The sequence below is a fragment of the Sciurus carolinensis genome, chromosome 6, assembly GCF_902686445.1.
Source record: "Sciurus carolinensis chromosome 6, mSciCar1.2, whole genome shotgun sequence".
Classification (NCBI taxonomy): domain Eukaryota; kingdom Metazoa; phylum Chordata; class Mammalia; order Rodentia; family Sciuridae; genus Sciurus; species Sciurus carolinensis.
In genome coordinates this window covers 14660840-14676149 of record NC_062218.1, presented here as the reverse complement: position 1 = coordinate 14676149, position 15310 = coordinate 14660840, and the positions used below count along the sequence as shown (strand labels likewise).

Below are 15310 nucleotides of genomic sequence, written 5' to 3'. Positions count from 1 at the left end.
TCAGGGTAGTTGGTTGGTAGTAAAAGAAGATCCTTTACTGTTTTCTTTCCCTTTTCCCTCCTGTCCACCTCATGCTGTCCACGTACTTGTCCTGATATCCTCTCCATGGAAGCTGCTTTTCCTGGCAGCTGACAGTGGTGACAGCATTTGACATTATTGGCAGGATAGTGGGAAAGAATGGAAGTCCCAGGAGCCTCATCGGACGCACTAGAGCCCTGGACAGACCGTGGGACAGTCTTCGGTGGACTTTATAATAATGAAGGCAGTCAAGCCTGCCTCAGCTTACAGCCGACTGCTTTTCAGGTGTGCATGTGAGCTGGTGGGTCGTGGAACACTCGGTCAGCTGTGGCATCAGTGTTATAATTGGCCCTTAAGCCCATAGGCAAGCCAAGAAGTGGCGGTGATGATGATGATATAGTTAAAGCTACAGATACAGTGTAGCTACAGACGACTGAGATGCATTCCTTGGGAAGGTGTGTGGTAACTTGGCAGTACTTAGACTTCGCTAGGACGTTCTGGGGAAGGAGTTACCAACACTTCTGGCCTAGTTTTTGGTGCGGGCAGGTTAAGTCTGTGATGTCATTTTTGAGCAGAATGTCAGCAACACATTTTTCCTCTGGAATTCAATGGCAGCATCAGCTCTGATGGGTGTGGGACAGCTGTCCTTGGGCTGTCTGGGCAGAAAACAAACCCCGCCATTGCTCCCTAACAGCAGAAAGACGGCACGAACAGGGGCTCCTCAAGCCACGTATTTCCAGCCTGCTCCCAAGGGCTCCCCGCTGGAACCTCATTTTATTAGGTCCCCCTCCGCAGTAGTGGTGCAGGGTGGCACTTCAGCCCGATGTGACTGGGTGACCTCTGCATCCCTTACCTCGCCTAAAACCGCCCGGTTCCGCTCAGAGCCAGTGCAGCCACAGGCTGAATTTACACTTTCTTCCTCGGAATCCGATCGGTTGTCCACAGATGATTGCCAACCTCAGGTCCAGAACCTGCAGCCAGAAGACAGGGAAATGAGTCAGAGGCTGACGTAGCCCTGTGGGTCCTGCCTGTTTGCCTGCTGAGTGGCAAGGGTATGGAAAGGCCACCCACTGCGATGGCGACGGCGGAGATGCCTGGGGAGAGTGCCTGTCACTTCACACTCTCTCCTGGCCCCTGCCAGGTGGAGGAGGGCAGTCTCAGCAGGGGCAAAGGCTTAGACTTCACCTGCACCTTTGGCTCCTAAGCCCCCGGCCCTATCCAGGGCTGCAGTTTTCATGACCATTTCCTGGGAGTGATTTTGCCCTTCACCTTGCTCCTCTTCATTCTCCTCTGCACCAGCTCGCGCTTTCTGCAGAGTTCTGCATTGGGGTCTGCAAGCTTTGGGGGGCTGAGGTTGCCCTGAGGTTAAAGAGCACAGTGGTCATGCAGTGTCCATAGTCCCAGTCGACTTCATGGGAACATTAAAAGTCAGCTCTCTCATAAAACAGAGCCCAGCGGGCAGAAAGGAAGACAACGAGAGAGTCCCTTTGACACTACCATCAGACCATGGGTCCCCTAGGCCTCTTTCTGTGTCACAGTTCGTCAAAGGGTTTGAATTATACTGCCGCTGCATACCCTCCGTGCTGTGTGCACCCAGCTTTAATGCTCCGGAAATTAGATCTGCCCCAGGTGTGCTTTATCTGGACAGAGCCTACTTCATGAGGTTGTTGAAATTCATAGAATTTAGACAGTGGGATCTGCTTTCAATTAATTAGGTCACTCACAGTGAATGACTTGGAAAACTCCCTCCATCTGACCAAGACTCTAGAATTTTGTATTACTCTAGAACAGTGGTTCTCAACTAGGAAAACCCCTTGACCCCCAACAAAGAATTATGTAGTCCACAATAAAAATGGTGCCAAGGTTGAGAAATCTGTATTAGAACTTTTGGTTATAAAAGCCATGTGTCCCTCGATGTAGATTTGAGTAATAAGAATTAGAGAAAAACACCTGATAAATTGGAAAAGAATATTCCATTTCCTACAAGTGGGAAAGAAAGGGAGACTGTAAAACAGCAGAAAAAGTGCTATTTCAGTCAGTACTGCTGTAGTATATTACCTACATTCAGTTTTTGGAATTCATCAAGAACCAGGACCACCCACTCCCTGTCCCTGCCACTCCCAATGCGTTTACACCAGAGATCTTCCAAGTCAGGTTGTTGCAGGCAAAAATGCACTTTCTTTTGTCTGCTGCATTAACACAGATTTAAATATCCATATTAATTATCCATTCTAAAACTCTTTGACCCTGAATCAAGCAACAACAACAAAAAATACAGACCACTTTTCAGGAGCAAATTGTGACTTTATCTTGTAGGTTGCTAGAGAATCCTGAACTGTGGTACTTACCATGGGCCAGGTGAGCTGGTGCTGGGGACTAGGAGACCTGGGGACCTGGAACCCTGTCCTGGGTCCGAGACCGAGGTGTCTACTTGGCCAAAGGACGTTCTCTTTTTTGTGAGCCTGTTTGGAACATGTCACATAACAGAGCTGCGAAGGTTCAGTCTCATTTCCTTTTCAAGTTCTCTACCTCATTTGTAAACATTTTTCCTTCAGGCTGATCATTTTTTTAAATCAAAAGAAATAGATCAGTTTTTAAAAGGATAATAGTAGGCTGAAATCTCTGATGGTGATAATGTCCTTTTTACTGTAAAGCAGGGATCAGGAACTTTATGTGTAATAAAAAGCTAGAAGGTAAATATTCTAGGCCTTGTGCAAGGACTTGGCTTTGCTTACAGGGGATGACAAAGCCTAGCTGGGTCCTGGTGAAGCTCCTTGCCAGTCACAAGACGTTTGGCCAGGGAGTTAGGACAGTACCGCCTACCGCAGTGTCATCCTTTGCCTGGGACCCTTAGCTTGGGCAAGTTTCTCAGATGGTCTCCTAGTCCCCTCATCTGTTTAAATGGAGAGAGGGGACTTAATTCACTATGGGATCTTCAGAGTTTTGCCATAGCTTTTGTCCTTTTATTGACATCATTTTAGTTAGTTTTTTCCTTTCCTTTTTTTTTTTTTTTTTTTGGAGGGAAGGGGTATGCTCCTTGAAACTAGTTATTCAATTATAAAAATGGAATTGTTTTTTCCTGCTGTGGAGTGGCTAAGAGTGTTCATGTACAGTTGAAGTATATAGGAAATCAAATTTTAAAAAGTTTAAATGACTTGAAATTATCAAGGCAGGAGCACGGTTGTCTGATTTTTAGTACATTCATACAGTGGTGCAGCCATGACCACAGTCCATATTGAGTATAGTTCCCTTACTCTCAAAAGCTTCTTTTTCCCCATTTGGTCTCTGTCTCCCATACCTAGCTCTGGGTAGCCATTCATCTACAGTCTGTGTCTATGGATTCCCCTTTTCTAGAAGTTTCCTTAAGTAGAAGCCTACAACATGTGATCTTTGTGTCTGGCCGCTTTGACTCACTGTAATGTTTTTGAGGGCTGTCCTTATTAGACAATGTATCGGAACTTCTCAGTGGTTTTTTTTTTTTTTTTTTTTTTAACTGAGGTGTTCCATCACTCCTTTTTATTTGTTTCTGACAGTTAATAGACTGGTAAATTTTTTAAATTTAAATTTTTTCCAGTATTTGGCAATTATGAATACTTGAGGTAGAGCTAAGGAGTTGCATTGTTGGGCCATATGATAAGATTATGCTTAGCTTTATAAGAAATTGCCCGAATGACCAGGTGCAGTGGCATACGCCTATAATCCCAGTGACTTGGGAGGCCGAGGCAGGAGGATTCGAAGTTCAAGGCCAGCCTCAGCAACTTAATGACCCTGTCTCAAAATAAAAAAATTAAAAGGACTGGAGATGCAGCTCAGTGATAGAACATCCCTAGGTTCAGTCCCTAATACCAAAAAAGAGAAAGAAAAAAGAAATTGCCAAACCGTTTTTCGAAGTAGAAATAATATTTACATCCCCACCATTTTCTCTACATCTTCACCAATATTTGATAGAGTCAGTCTTTTTTTTTTAAATTATAGCCAGGAAATCATTTGTTGGCCCTAGGAAATGGAACCTCTGTGAACCTCACTTTAGAAGAAAGGGGTGTTATTACTTGCCTGTCTGTCTTACAGCTTTGCTCTGAAGATCAAAGGAGATGGGAATTTATGTGCAAGTGCTTTGTATTGCAAAAATGTTACTGGTCATTACGTATGGAAAAGTTTTTAGTGGTTAAATTGAACACTCATATCTGTCTCAGAGAGAGATGAAAACTTGTCCAAGTTTTAATAAAACATGTATGTTAGGCTCAAACATGTTCCACTTGCTTATAAAGGCAATTTTGACTCAAATTGTGAGCTTTCTCCATATGTTAGTTTGCCTGTATTGTATATTAAATTATCAGCCTTATTTAACAATGGGAGAATATAATGGTTTGCATATGGCGGGCAAAGTTTTCTTCCCCACTCAAACTTGGATGGTCTGGTAAATGTCTGCCTGTGACTTCGATTTCAGATGCTTGTGGGTGGCCTCTTTTGGACCTGGGCATGTGCGTCCTGTTCTCATAGAATGGAAGTAGGAAGACTGGGGCTCAGAGAAACCGCCAAGAACAATCTGTGCAAAAATATCCCATTTCAGCGGTTTTACTTTGCAGTCCTGATTCTGTGAAAATTATGTTTATACACTTTCAAAGAACAAAGAGCGTTCTGAAGGCATTTCCTTTCTTCCTTGTGGAAGACAACTGTTTATTACGGACTAGGGGAAGTGGCCAGTGGGCTCTGGATTGGCATTCTCATAAAACTTGCTTATCAGCAGCTCTTCACACCTGTGAAAAAGACCTTTGGACGCAGAAGCCGAGGTGTGTGTTTGAGCATGTAGCACTGTGTCAACAAAGGGCTTTCAGAGGAGAAGGTGAAGAGAACCACAGCAAGGCTCTAGCTAGGAAGGGAAAAATCCACACTCCAGACTCACAGTAGGTCTCGTGGCCTCTGGAAGTCAGGAGGTTTATGTGAATCCTGGTGACGATTTATATTCATTTAGAAATATTGTGTGATAAAATCATAGTTTCATTCTGACTTAAAGGACAATTTTAATGAAGTGGGAAACAGGTGTGTGAGATCCTTTTTGCTGAAAAGTGCTGGCGGTGGTCAGAACTGACAGGAAGCTGTGAACCCAGGGTCCTGGGGTGGAGGTGCACTGGCATGATTTTAACCTCTTGAGTGACAGTTCTCACCTTGTAAGGCTTTGGGAATTTGCGCTGTGTGAGAGTGCATGTGTGTTTGGAGGTATTGCAAAGCTTTCAGTGTTGCGGTCTCTGATATGTGAATTAAAAAGAAGATGAAGTAAGGCATTCAGGAACTTGGAAGTCTTTCTCTGATGTTACAGCTAATGCGGTTAGGGTATGGGATGATATTTGAGAGAATGGTCTTAGCGGATGCCTGAAGTCCGTGTTCTCTTGGAAGCAGCTGTCTGCTAATAAAGCAATTGCGAGTGACAGGCAGTTTTAAGTGTCATTCTTTCCATGTGTTACCAGCGTCTCCGCCTGAAGCCAGAGTCAGAGGGACGTGACTGGGCGAGGGGAAGTGGGAACTTGGCCCCTGTTGATGTTAATGTGTGTCCTCTAAATAGGCAGCCTGCAGGACTTTAAGTAGAAACACTTGATACTCATTTCTGATGCTCTTTTCCTCCTTTTCAGTGGGGAATTCCAACCCTCTTGGGGAGAGGAGGAAAGAACGAGGGATGGGGTGAACAACTCAAAATCCCCATAACCCAGGGAGATGAATATCGGTCGGGGGCACCTGGCACAGAGTTGTCGTGGGTGCAAGGAGAGCCTCTGAACCCACTGGGGACCTTGGTGAGCCAGTCTGCCCGGCGGAGGAAGGTGTTTCAGCCTTGGCCCTTCCAGCCACCTCAGTCTTCTTAGGAATGCTTGCAGAACCTCCTGAGCCTGTGGCCCCTCCTCTGGGACCCCAGGGTCTAGCTAGCTAGCCCTAAATGCTTTCATGGAACTCAAGGTTGACTTAGTAGGGATGCTGAGTAACTGGTGACAGCAGACATTTTAGGTCCTTGGCTGAGAGAGTTAAACAAGGTCCTCATCGGCACAAGGGAAAGAACTACTAAGTCTAAATTTTATATCTTCTGAAATTTTTCTTTTCAGGAGGAGGAAAGAGAATAGTTATATGAGGAAACTGGCCAGTTAAGGTGACCTCTTTGTTGTTGTATTCCAATTGTTGGCAGCTTTATGAGTGCATATTATTTATGAATTATGTTAAGGAGACAGAATCAATGTGATGTGTGAAAAGAGCATGGGATTAGGAATCGGAGAGTCTTGATTTAAGACCTGCCTGGGTCACTGCTCCTTTACCCAGTGGGAAGATTTTAAAAAATGGAAATGGAATCAGTGCCAGAAAATACAGCTTCAACAGTAAGATGGGGAGGTTGTAGTCTTTTGGGCTGTAGACTCACGCTTTGCAGTGCTCGGGGGTGGAATCCTAACAGATTTCACACTGAGTTCTTTAGTCTTCTTTGGAGATTCCAGTTGACGTGTAGATTTTGGTACTAGTAGGTTGTCAGTGGAATGGTCCGATGTCCTCAAAGGACCCTAGTGTGTGTGATCTCGATCTGGGAGTCGCCAGGTCCCAGAAGGCTTTCGGGTGTTGTGACCTGGTCAGATGCTGTGTGTGGAGCCCGGTGTCCGGTTCGGGTTCTCGGTCAGTGCTGCTGCTGGTTGGCGTTGGGCAAGTCACTTTACCTGCGGTCCTCGGTTTCTCCACCTATGAAATGGGATTGATCGTGCTGCCCACCCATAGGGTGCTTGTGAGAGTCGATTTCAGTCATCTAGAGGAATCACTCACTCACCAGGACACCAGGGACTGCTGTTGTCCTGCTTCGTCTGGCGGGATTCTTGACACGCCGTGGATAGGAAGGGCCGTGGACCATGCTTTCTGAAGGTTTTCTCTCTCCTTGGGAAAGACATTTTCTTTTCAAAAAGATTTTTTTAAGCCATGTAGGGTCATGGTAGTTGCGAGCTGGTGTTTTGCCACAAAATACAAGCCAAACTCACAGTTAAATTGTGTTTGTTTTGTTGACAGGGAACACGGGTCTGGCTGAAGGAAAATGGCCAGCATTTCCCCAGTACCGTGAATTCCTGTGCAGAGGGTGTTGTCGTCTTCCGGACGGACTATGGTCAGGTAAGAGCCAGTCCCTGCGCTTCCACACCTGCCTCCGGTCACCCAAGGACAGTGTGCCCCCTGCCCCACACACCCTGAAGTTTTGTTTCGGTGATAAATCAGAATCCCAGAGGACATGTAGAATGTCACACACTGTATGTGGCAGATGAGATGTAGCCCTCACAAAGGGAGCACAGCAAGTGTCCCCACCAGAAGACCAGTGACATGGTGGCCTCCGAACAGTAGAAATCTGTTTCTCATGATTCTAGAAGCTGGCGGGTTCAAGTTCAGGCACCGGCTGGTTCTGTGTCTGGGAGAGCCCTGTTCCCAGGTGCATCCCTGTCTGTCGTCTTGCAGCGTCCTGACATGGTGGAAGGGTCAGCACCTCTCCCAGGTCGCTTTTATAAAGGCCTGAGCCCCTTTCCTGAGGATCCACTGTCATACTCTAATACTCCACAGAGGCTTCACCTGCCAACAGCATTGCTCTTGGGGGTAAGATTTCAACATATGAACCGGGATGATTCAGTCCATAACCTAGACTACTGGCAGGTATAATAAACTACTGGCAGGTCAGGAAACAGAGTGAGAGATGGAAGGGGGCCAAAGGGAAGATGCATCCTTCCAGGGCATTCCCCCAGTGACCCGCCTCCTCCAGCCATACCCCTCCTACATACCTGTCAGTCATTTAAATTAGGATGGACTGATTAGATTACAGCTTTGGAATTCTAATTGCTTTATGTCTTAACAGTCCTGCATTAACACAGGAGCTTTTGGGGGGACATCTCATATCCAGACCAAAACAAATGTCCACTTAAAATTTCATTCCATTCTAAAATTTAAAATGCTGTATGTTAAAACTAGGAATACAGAGAATCAAAACGTTCCCTTTGACTCGTAGTCGTACTCTCTGAAGTATTTGCAGATGGAAGAAAAAAATGAGCAAATAACATACTCTCTCACTTTGTAGAAAAATATGCATCAGTTTGGCCTCTGGGCTCCACAGTACACAGCACATCCTGCAAGTTCAGGATTAGTGCTTAGCAAGGTAGGGACAGAACTTTGGAAGATGAAATTTTAAAAAGCACTACTGTTCTGCAGAGTACAGATACAGCTAAAAGATCCACACTTGCAAAAGAGTAAAATGCAAGACAGCATTGAACCTAGTCTTTTCTGGAATGTTCAGGAGGTGCAGTGGCCATCATTGCATATTGTAAAACTGAGTAATAAGTTCTAAATTAGGTCTTTCACTTGGAGGGACTGGACTATTATCTTTTTCTGGAAATAGTCTAATTTGATTGCTCTGAAATAACTTAGTGATATCAGTTTACCTAATCGTATTTTAAGGGGTAGTTATTATCTTTTTCCGGAGAGTCTAATTTGATTGCTCTGAAATGGCTTAGTGATATCAGTTTACCTAATCGTATTTTAAGAGTAGTTATTTAATTTACCCTAGTGAACTTCATCAAAAGTTCTTCCTCAGTGTGATGATAGCTTTTGATTTTGTTTGAATTGTCTCTATTAGGGGTCTTCCAAAATATTTACTGTTGGGGGCTTTAATCACCCTAATCTATAAGTAATTGTCCTCCTTCATCCCCTTCTATTTTCATTTGCAACAAATATTAGATTTGATTTTAAAAAAATTGTAATCATTGATGGACCTTTGTTTTGTTTTGTTTTGTTTTGTGGGGGGTTGGTACCAGGGATTGAAGTCAGGGGCACATCCCCAGCCCTGTTTTGTATTTTATTTAGAGACAGGTTCTCACTGAGTTGCTTCGTGCCTCGCTTTTGCTGAGGTTGACTTTGAATTTGTGGTCCTCCTGCCTCAGCCTCCTGAGCCACTGGGATTACAGGAGTGTGCCACTGTGCCTGGCGGACCTTTGTTTTTATTCATTTATTTATATGTGGTGCTGAGAATTGAACCCAGTGCCCACATGCAAGCACTCTGTCACTGAGCCACAACCCCAGCCCTAGATTTGATTTTTAAAGTTATTCTTCTCATTTTATTGATCTCCCCAAAAGTCATTAAATCGCCCTGTTCTACCAAGTCGTTCCCACCCCCTAAGAAAGTCCCACTTCTTCAAGCCACACAGGAAACAGTACTACTCACTTGTAATCACAGCTACTGTTTAAAGCTGGCTCTAACCCCTTTGATTCGAGCATCTTATTTTGACTTCTTGGAGTCAGTGCTGTGGACCTGATTTTATGAAGCCTGATAGAGGGTTAGCTAGTGTGGTGACTTTCGCAGTTTCTGCCCTGTCTGGATGCTTTGTTTTTACTTTTTGTTTTTCTGTCTTGGCTGTGCCTGCTGGTGACTTTGTGGGCAGCCTTTTGACTTCCTCACACCTCCTCCTCACTCCCCTTTCTGCTGTCTCCTGGAGAAATCTCCCAAGCCTGTTGAAGGCTAGAAATGGACAGTGGGGGCAGCTCAGCATGTGACAGGTTTTAGAGCAGACCCTGCAGTGATCAGGGTTTGGAAAACTGGAGCTCAGTGACTTCACCACGAGGTGGGCAGAATTCAGATCTGACTGGAGGGAAAGTGGGGTTAATTTCACAGAGAGCCCAGCAGCCCAGCCTGCATTCCCAGCAGCCAGGAAGCTGCATTCCAAGCTTCAGGCTCAGCCAGCTGTTGAGTGGAGGCAGCTGCCTGGGTAGATGCGGAGGCTGGAGTATGGTCTTACCCAGCACCTCCTACGAGGCTGGAACAGGAAGTGAGTGAGCAGCAGCTGGTGAGGCCCCACAGGGAATGGCAAGCAGGAGAGGCCCCTGGGGCAGCTCTAGCCCTGGGAAGCACTGCTGGGTGGTGACCTGTGGGCTAAGGGGAGACCAGCCGGGAGTCAGCTTGACTTGTGAAGATGGAGGGAAAGGAGTTTGGGGTCAACAGTTATTGATACAAAGTGGTGTCATGAGTCCAGTGACTCAGAGCCAAATGCTGGGACAAAGAGGACAGTTTCCTTTGCTATTGTTATTAATACGTTTTATTATATGTACTTTTTTTTAAAGTTTATTTTATCTCCTTCCCAGACATTGTTTTCTTTTACCTTTTTTTTTTTTTTTTTTTGGGATTACTGTACTTAATAGGAATGACTTACCCATTTTTTTCTCAAGAGGAAAGAAACAGAAAATTGTTGGGGTTTTGGTCCATTCTAGCTTCTCAAGTCTTGGATGGCCTTGTATTGCAGTTGCTGCTTCCAATGAAATCAGCCTATGGGTGTCAACCTATGAAATTGTCCCTCTTAGAGGTCAGAAAGAGTTGAATAGCAGCAGTTGGTGTGGTTCAGCCTAGCAGCGTGTTCTGGCTCTCCACTTTAATTTTTATTTTAGTTTATCTGTCTGTTTATGATTTGAATGTAAGATTTTTCTGATGACTTACAGTGAAGTTCAACAAAATACATAGTTTTTCCGCATTCTAGTCGGGAGGCAAAGCATATGCAAAGGCCTGGCTTTTGGGGTGCCACCGCCTGCTTTAATTCACAGCTGTTGGGCATGCGTGTTTGCAAAGTGCTAACAAGTTCTTTTTGGAGCTTTTACTTTTTCTAATAAATGTAAAGGATTTGCCATGATTGGTCTCTTCAACAAATATCCAAATTGAAGTTGAAAGGAAAATGAATAAATGTGCAGTTTATGTTTTCTTTTGGTCCTTCTACTGTGTATGTGGCTTCTTTATTGTGGCATGTATTTTTTTATGGACCTTATATAAAATGTAACCATTTTAACAATTTTAGGCATGTAATTAAGTTCTGCATCCATCACCACTATTTCCAAAACATTTTAATCTCCCGCAAAATTTTGAACCCTATTTAACTTATTTTTATACTACTTATTTTATACTTATTTTTATGGTACTTATTTTATACTTATTTTTCTTGTGCTGCTTTTAAAAATAATAGCACCTTGGAAATTCTGGTTTGTCCCAGTCCTTAAGGAATAGATAAGGTAAAGAAAGGTGGCTTTCAACCCAATGCTGGGTTCCCAGAGTGGAGAACCCAATGGTCCAGTGTCAATCTTCCCAGCACAGCTGCCCACTCAGCCCTGACCACATGCTCTGCGGATGGGTGAAGGGCCCTTCTCAATAAGGTGGGTGGGCTAAAAATAGGGACCAAGGGGGCGTGCTGGTGACATGTGACCAGATAATTTTTTTTTAATTGGATGTATTTTTCTGTTTTCCTCAAAACTTTAGTAGGGCTCCATCTGTTATTCTTGGAATCCACTTCCCTCGAAATGGTACATCTGTATTAAACGGAGCGCTGAGCTGGGAAGCTCTTGAATTCTCTGTGCTTTTCTCACATATCACGATTGCATCCTGGAAATACCCGTCTCTGAGATGGACACACCAGCCTGTGGGATTTCTTAGAATCAGAGGTCTATCCTCCAGGGACCGAACACATGGGGACTTGTCTTGCTTTCAAGACCAAGGAAAACGCTACTTGTCCAACTTCCTTAGTTTTGAGTTAAAAAAAAAAAAAAAAAAATGTTTTCCTACTCTATAAACCACGTGGTTCTAACTCTCTAGACCTCTTCCAGGAATGTAGTTTGGCATCTTGTGGCCAAAAGATGGAAAGTCAAATGTTTCCACTAATTTTTACCCTGGGATTATAGAAAGAAGAAGAAGAAGAAAAAACAACTTTACTTGTTTATTACTACAGTTTGCTCTAGGAAAAACATGTATTTGCTTTCAATTCTGCAGAGCTTTGCATGGGAAGGTCACTTATTGTAACCTGGGAGGAAACTCTGGCTTACGCAGGCCAAGTCTTTCTTGCTCCCTTACCTCCCTGGACACTGGGTTCCTGCAGAGATGGGTCTAGTTCCCCTGCCTTCATTCAGGGCTGAGCACACTGGTATGTCCTTCTCAGAGAGAGTTCCTTCGCCTCTCCTGCTGAATGAGCCAGGCCCACAGAGGTATTCTACTGTAAATACTGAATGGATGGCAGACACTCCATTTATAATCCCCTCGAAGCCAAACAAATCAATAGAATGTTGTGTACTCTGTTAGGACTATTATATGACTTTTTTGTTTGTTTTTTTGGTTTGGTACTGGGAATTTAGCTTAGGGGCAGTTTACCACTGAGCCACCTTCCCAACCTTTATAATTTTTTATTTTGAGACAGGGTCTCACTAAGTCACTTAGTGCCTCACTGAATTGCTGAAGCTGGCCTTGAACTTGTGATCCTCTTGTCAGCCTCCTGAGCTGCTGGAATTACAGGTGTGTACCACTGTGCCCAGCTGACATTTTAATAAAGACGTTATAAAGGTTTTTGTTTTTGTTTTTTTAATGTGAGACAGTCTCTGTTACCCAGGCTGTTGAACTTCATGATCAAGCAGGACTCCCACCTCAATCTCCCAAGTGCTACCGGGACTGTAAGGCAAGAAATCATAGATCCTGAAGGCCACAGGTGGTAGAGGGAAGGGCCGTGTACACAAGCCCTTCATGGTGGAGTCATGGTGGAGTTTTACTGTATTATTTCTTCCCAGGAGGTGTGTAAGCCACCTATAGACTGTAGGATCAGAATGAACCAAAGATAAGGAAGAGTGGCTTGTTCAAGGGAATTATTTCATTTGATAGATTCCACAGACTTTTAAATTGTATTCCTGTTTCCTGGGGCGAGTGGATGTTGAGTTCAGTTCATATTCTTTCCTCAGGGTTCAGCATTTCAAACCTGAGATTGCTTTTCCATATTCTTCGGTAGCCATATTGAAACAGGAAACCACTTATGGTGACAAACACTATCAGCTATGTTTGTGTTCTGAGGAATGTGAACTGGGCAAAGTGTCATAGACCTTTGCTTGCCCAGGCCACCCATTGCTGGGATCTGCCATATTTCTAGCACCACTGAAGAAACCACTGGAAAGACCTCCTTAGTTTCTGTGAACCATTTCCCTGCTGCTTTAAGTTAATCCAGTTTAAGTGGATTTAGAAGCCAGCTTACTTCTGACCCTTTCTTTCTAGAACTTGTCTTTTGCCTTCCCACCCCAGCCACTTTGGACGGAGCAGCTGGGCCCTCCCTGACTGCCCTCCCCATGGGGGGGAAGGGATTGGATCTCTGATAGCAGTATTTACTGGCTCCAGTGAGACTCCTGCTGATTACACACATAAAAGAGAGAGCAGATGGCCTCTGCCTTGGGTCGTGACCCTCTTTGGCTTCCTGTCCTCCTTTGGACCCACTTGTTGATTTTTTTTCCCTGGTGGATCTTCTTGGACCTTGGACTCCATTTCTTCCCAGGGCCCAGTGAGTGTGCCTCTTCTTGCCAGCACTTGGGGTTGGTCTGTTACAGGGCGTGCCTCTGACCTGCCTGTGCCTCTCATCGCTGATTGACTTTCAGATTCCAAGCTCAGCTTCCGGGTAGCTCCACCCATTGTTCCTGGGCAAGCCTGTGGTACCTCCACATCTTTCCTGCAAGCAGGAAGTCTCTTGGTTTCCCAGCGTGAGTGTCTGAGCATAAGAAGAAGGGCTGATGTCGGGGGCCATAGACCTCCATCGTTGCTTTCATTTTGGGGGTTAGCTCAGCAAATTAAATTGCTCGTATTTGAAGGTAATTGGGGTACTCTCTTTCATCCTTGGTACACATGAATGCTAAAAATACTCAATTAAGGCTAGACACCAAGCTCAGACCATGCTGGAATTTGTGACTAGAAGAAATGAAATAGCTGATTAAATCAAACTCAATTCTTTTATTTTGAATATTTAAATAATATACCTTTGTTGTAAATATCATTTGGTGGAAAATGTATGTGAAGACCTTATTTAGAAACAGACAATTCAGAAATTATGTGAATTAGACCCAGCATCATTTAATGTTGGATGGAATTTCAGTGGAAAAAGCAGGGACAATTTATTAAATTTGGTCGGTTGTCTGTGAATGGGTTGCGTACCATTCCAAAAATTCACTTACAGGCCTGGTATTTGGAACAAGTTTTTCCAAAGACTTCGTGGTGTTCATGGTGAACTGATTCCCCAGCCCACCGAAAAGACCTGTTCAGGCATCTGCAGTGTTCCAGAGCCAGGGTGATGCTCCAGCCCTCAATCGCTGGGCTCTGACTTTTGAAACATGTGTTCAGGGTTCCAGGCCACAGTGGTGACATGGGGGACTCCCCTGCTTCCTGTGACCCTCCCTGGGGAGCAGGGAAAAGGAGCTTCCTCGTTCTTAGCCACGTCCTCCTGGTGGTTGGCGAGGAGGAGGCCCCATCAGGGTCGGCTTCCACGTGGGCGAACTCAGGCAAGAGAAGGCGGTGCGCTGACATCTCTGGCAGGACCACACCAGCGTGTTCCAGGCTGTTGGTCCTGTTTAACTGTCACACTTCCCTGTGCCGAAGGGTTAGCCAGCCAGGTGTAAGATACGGAGAGGGGTCCTCAGTAGGGTAACACTCCAAGGGGCCACGCTGGGCCGGTTTGCATCCGGAGCGTCTCATCTTCCTACTTGCAGGACACTTCCTAACATGAGACGGCGTGAGACGGGGCGGGTGGTGGCTGTCGCCTGTCCTGGCTCTGTGCATCTTCCCCTTTGTAGGCTCAGGGGCTTCCTGTACTTGCTGTCATCAGGTCACTCTTCACAATGGCGGGCTCCCACGCCATCTCCCCTGCTTTCGTTCACTTTGTGGTGGCTTTTCATGCTTGTTTTGGTCGTTGCTCTGGAAGACAGAGGGTCCCATTTCCTCTGGGTGCTTCATGGTCTTGTGTTCATAGTGGCTTCCACGCTGCTCACTGACAGTGGTTTTCAGCCCGAGTGCGTGTTCTGATGCACTGGGAAGCTTCTGCAGGGAGCCTGGCTCTGCTCAGAGTGAGGAAACTGGAATCTCGGGTGACTCAGGCCAAGGTTGTGTGTGTGTGTGTGTATGGTACTGGGGATTGAACCCGGAGGTGTTTAACCACTGCCACATCCGCAGCCCTTTTTATTATTTTATTTAGAGACAGGGTCTCTCTGAGTTGCTTAGGGCCTCGCTCAGTTGCCGAGGCTGGCTTTGAAAAGATCCTCTGGTCTCGGCCTCCCAAGACACTGGAATTACAGGTGTGCGCCACCGTGTCCAACTCAGGGTATGCTTTTACAAAGCTTCCTACATGCTGCATAATGAGCAGCCAGATTCTGAACGGTCTCATTGATTGAATGACTTATCTCAAACTATTACTTTACAAATTGAAAGAGCATAATTTTTATAGTTTGGACTTAGAAGGCACTGGTTTTACCTCTGATACTCTTT

The 15310-nt window shown here is 45.1% G+C and overlaps 1 protein-coding gene across 1 annotated transcript in view; it reads left to right on the top strand.

Moving 5' to 3' along the window:
• The window catches only part of Myo10 (myosin X), a 204935-nt gene that overhangs the window by 37779 nt on the left and 151846 nt on the right, over positions 1-15310 (top strand). The window contains exon 2 of the mRNA XM_047555005.1: positions 7042-7140. Coding sequence (XP_047410961.1) covers positions 7042-7140 — 99 coding nt within the window. The remainder of the gene's footprint in view (positions 1-7041; positions 7141-15310) is intronic.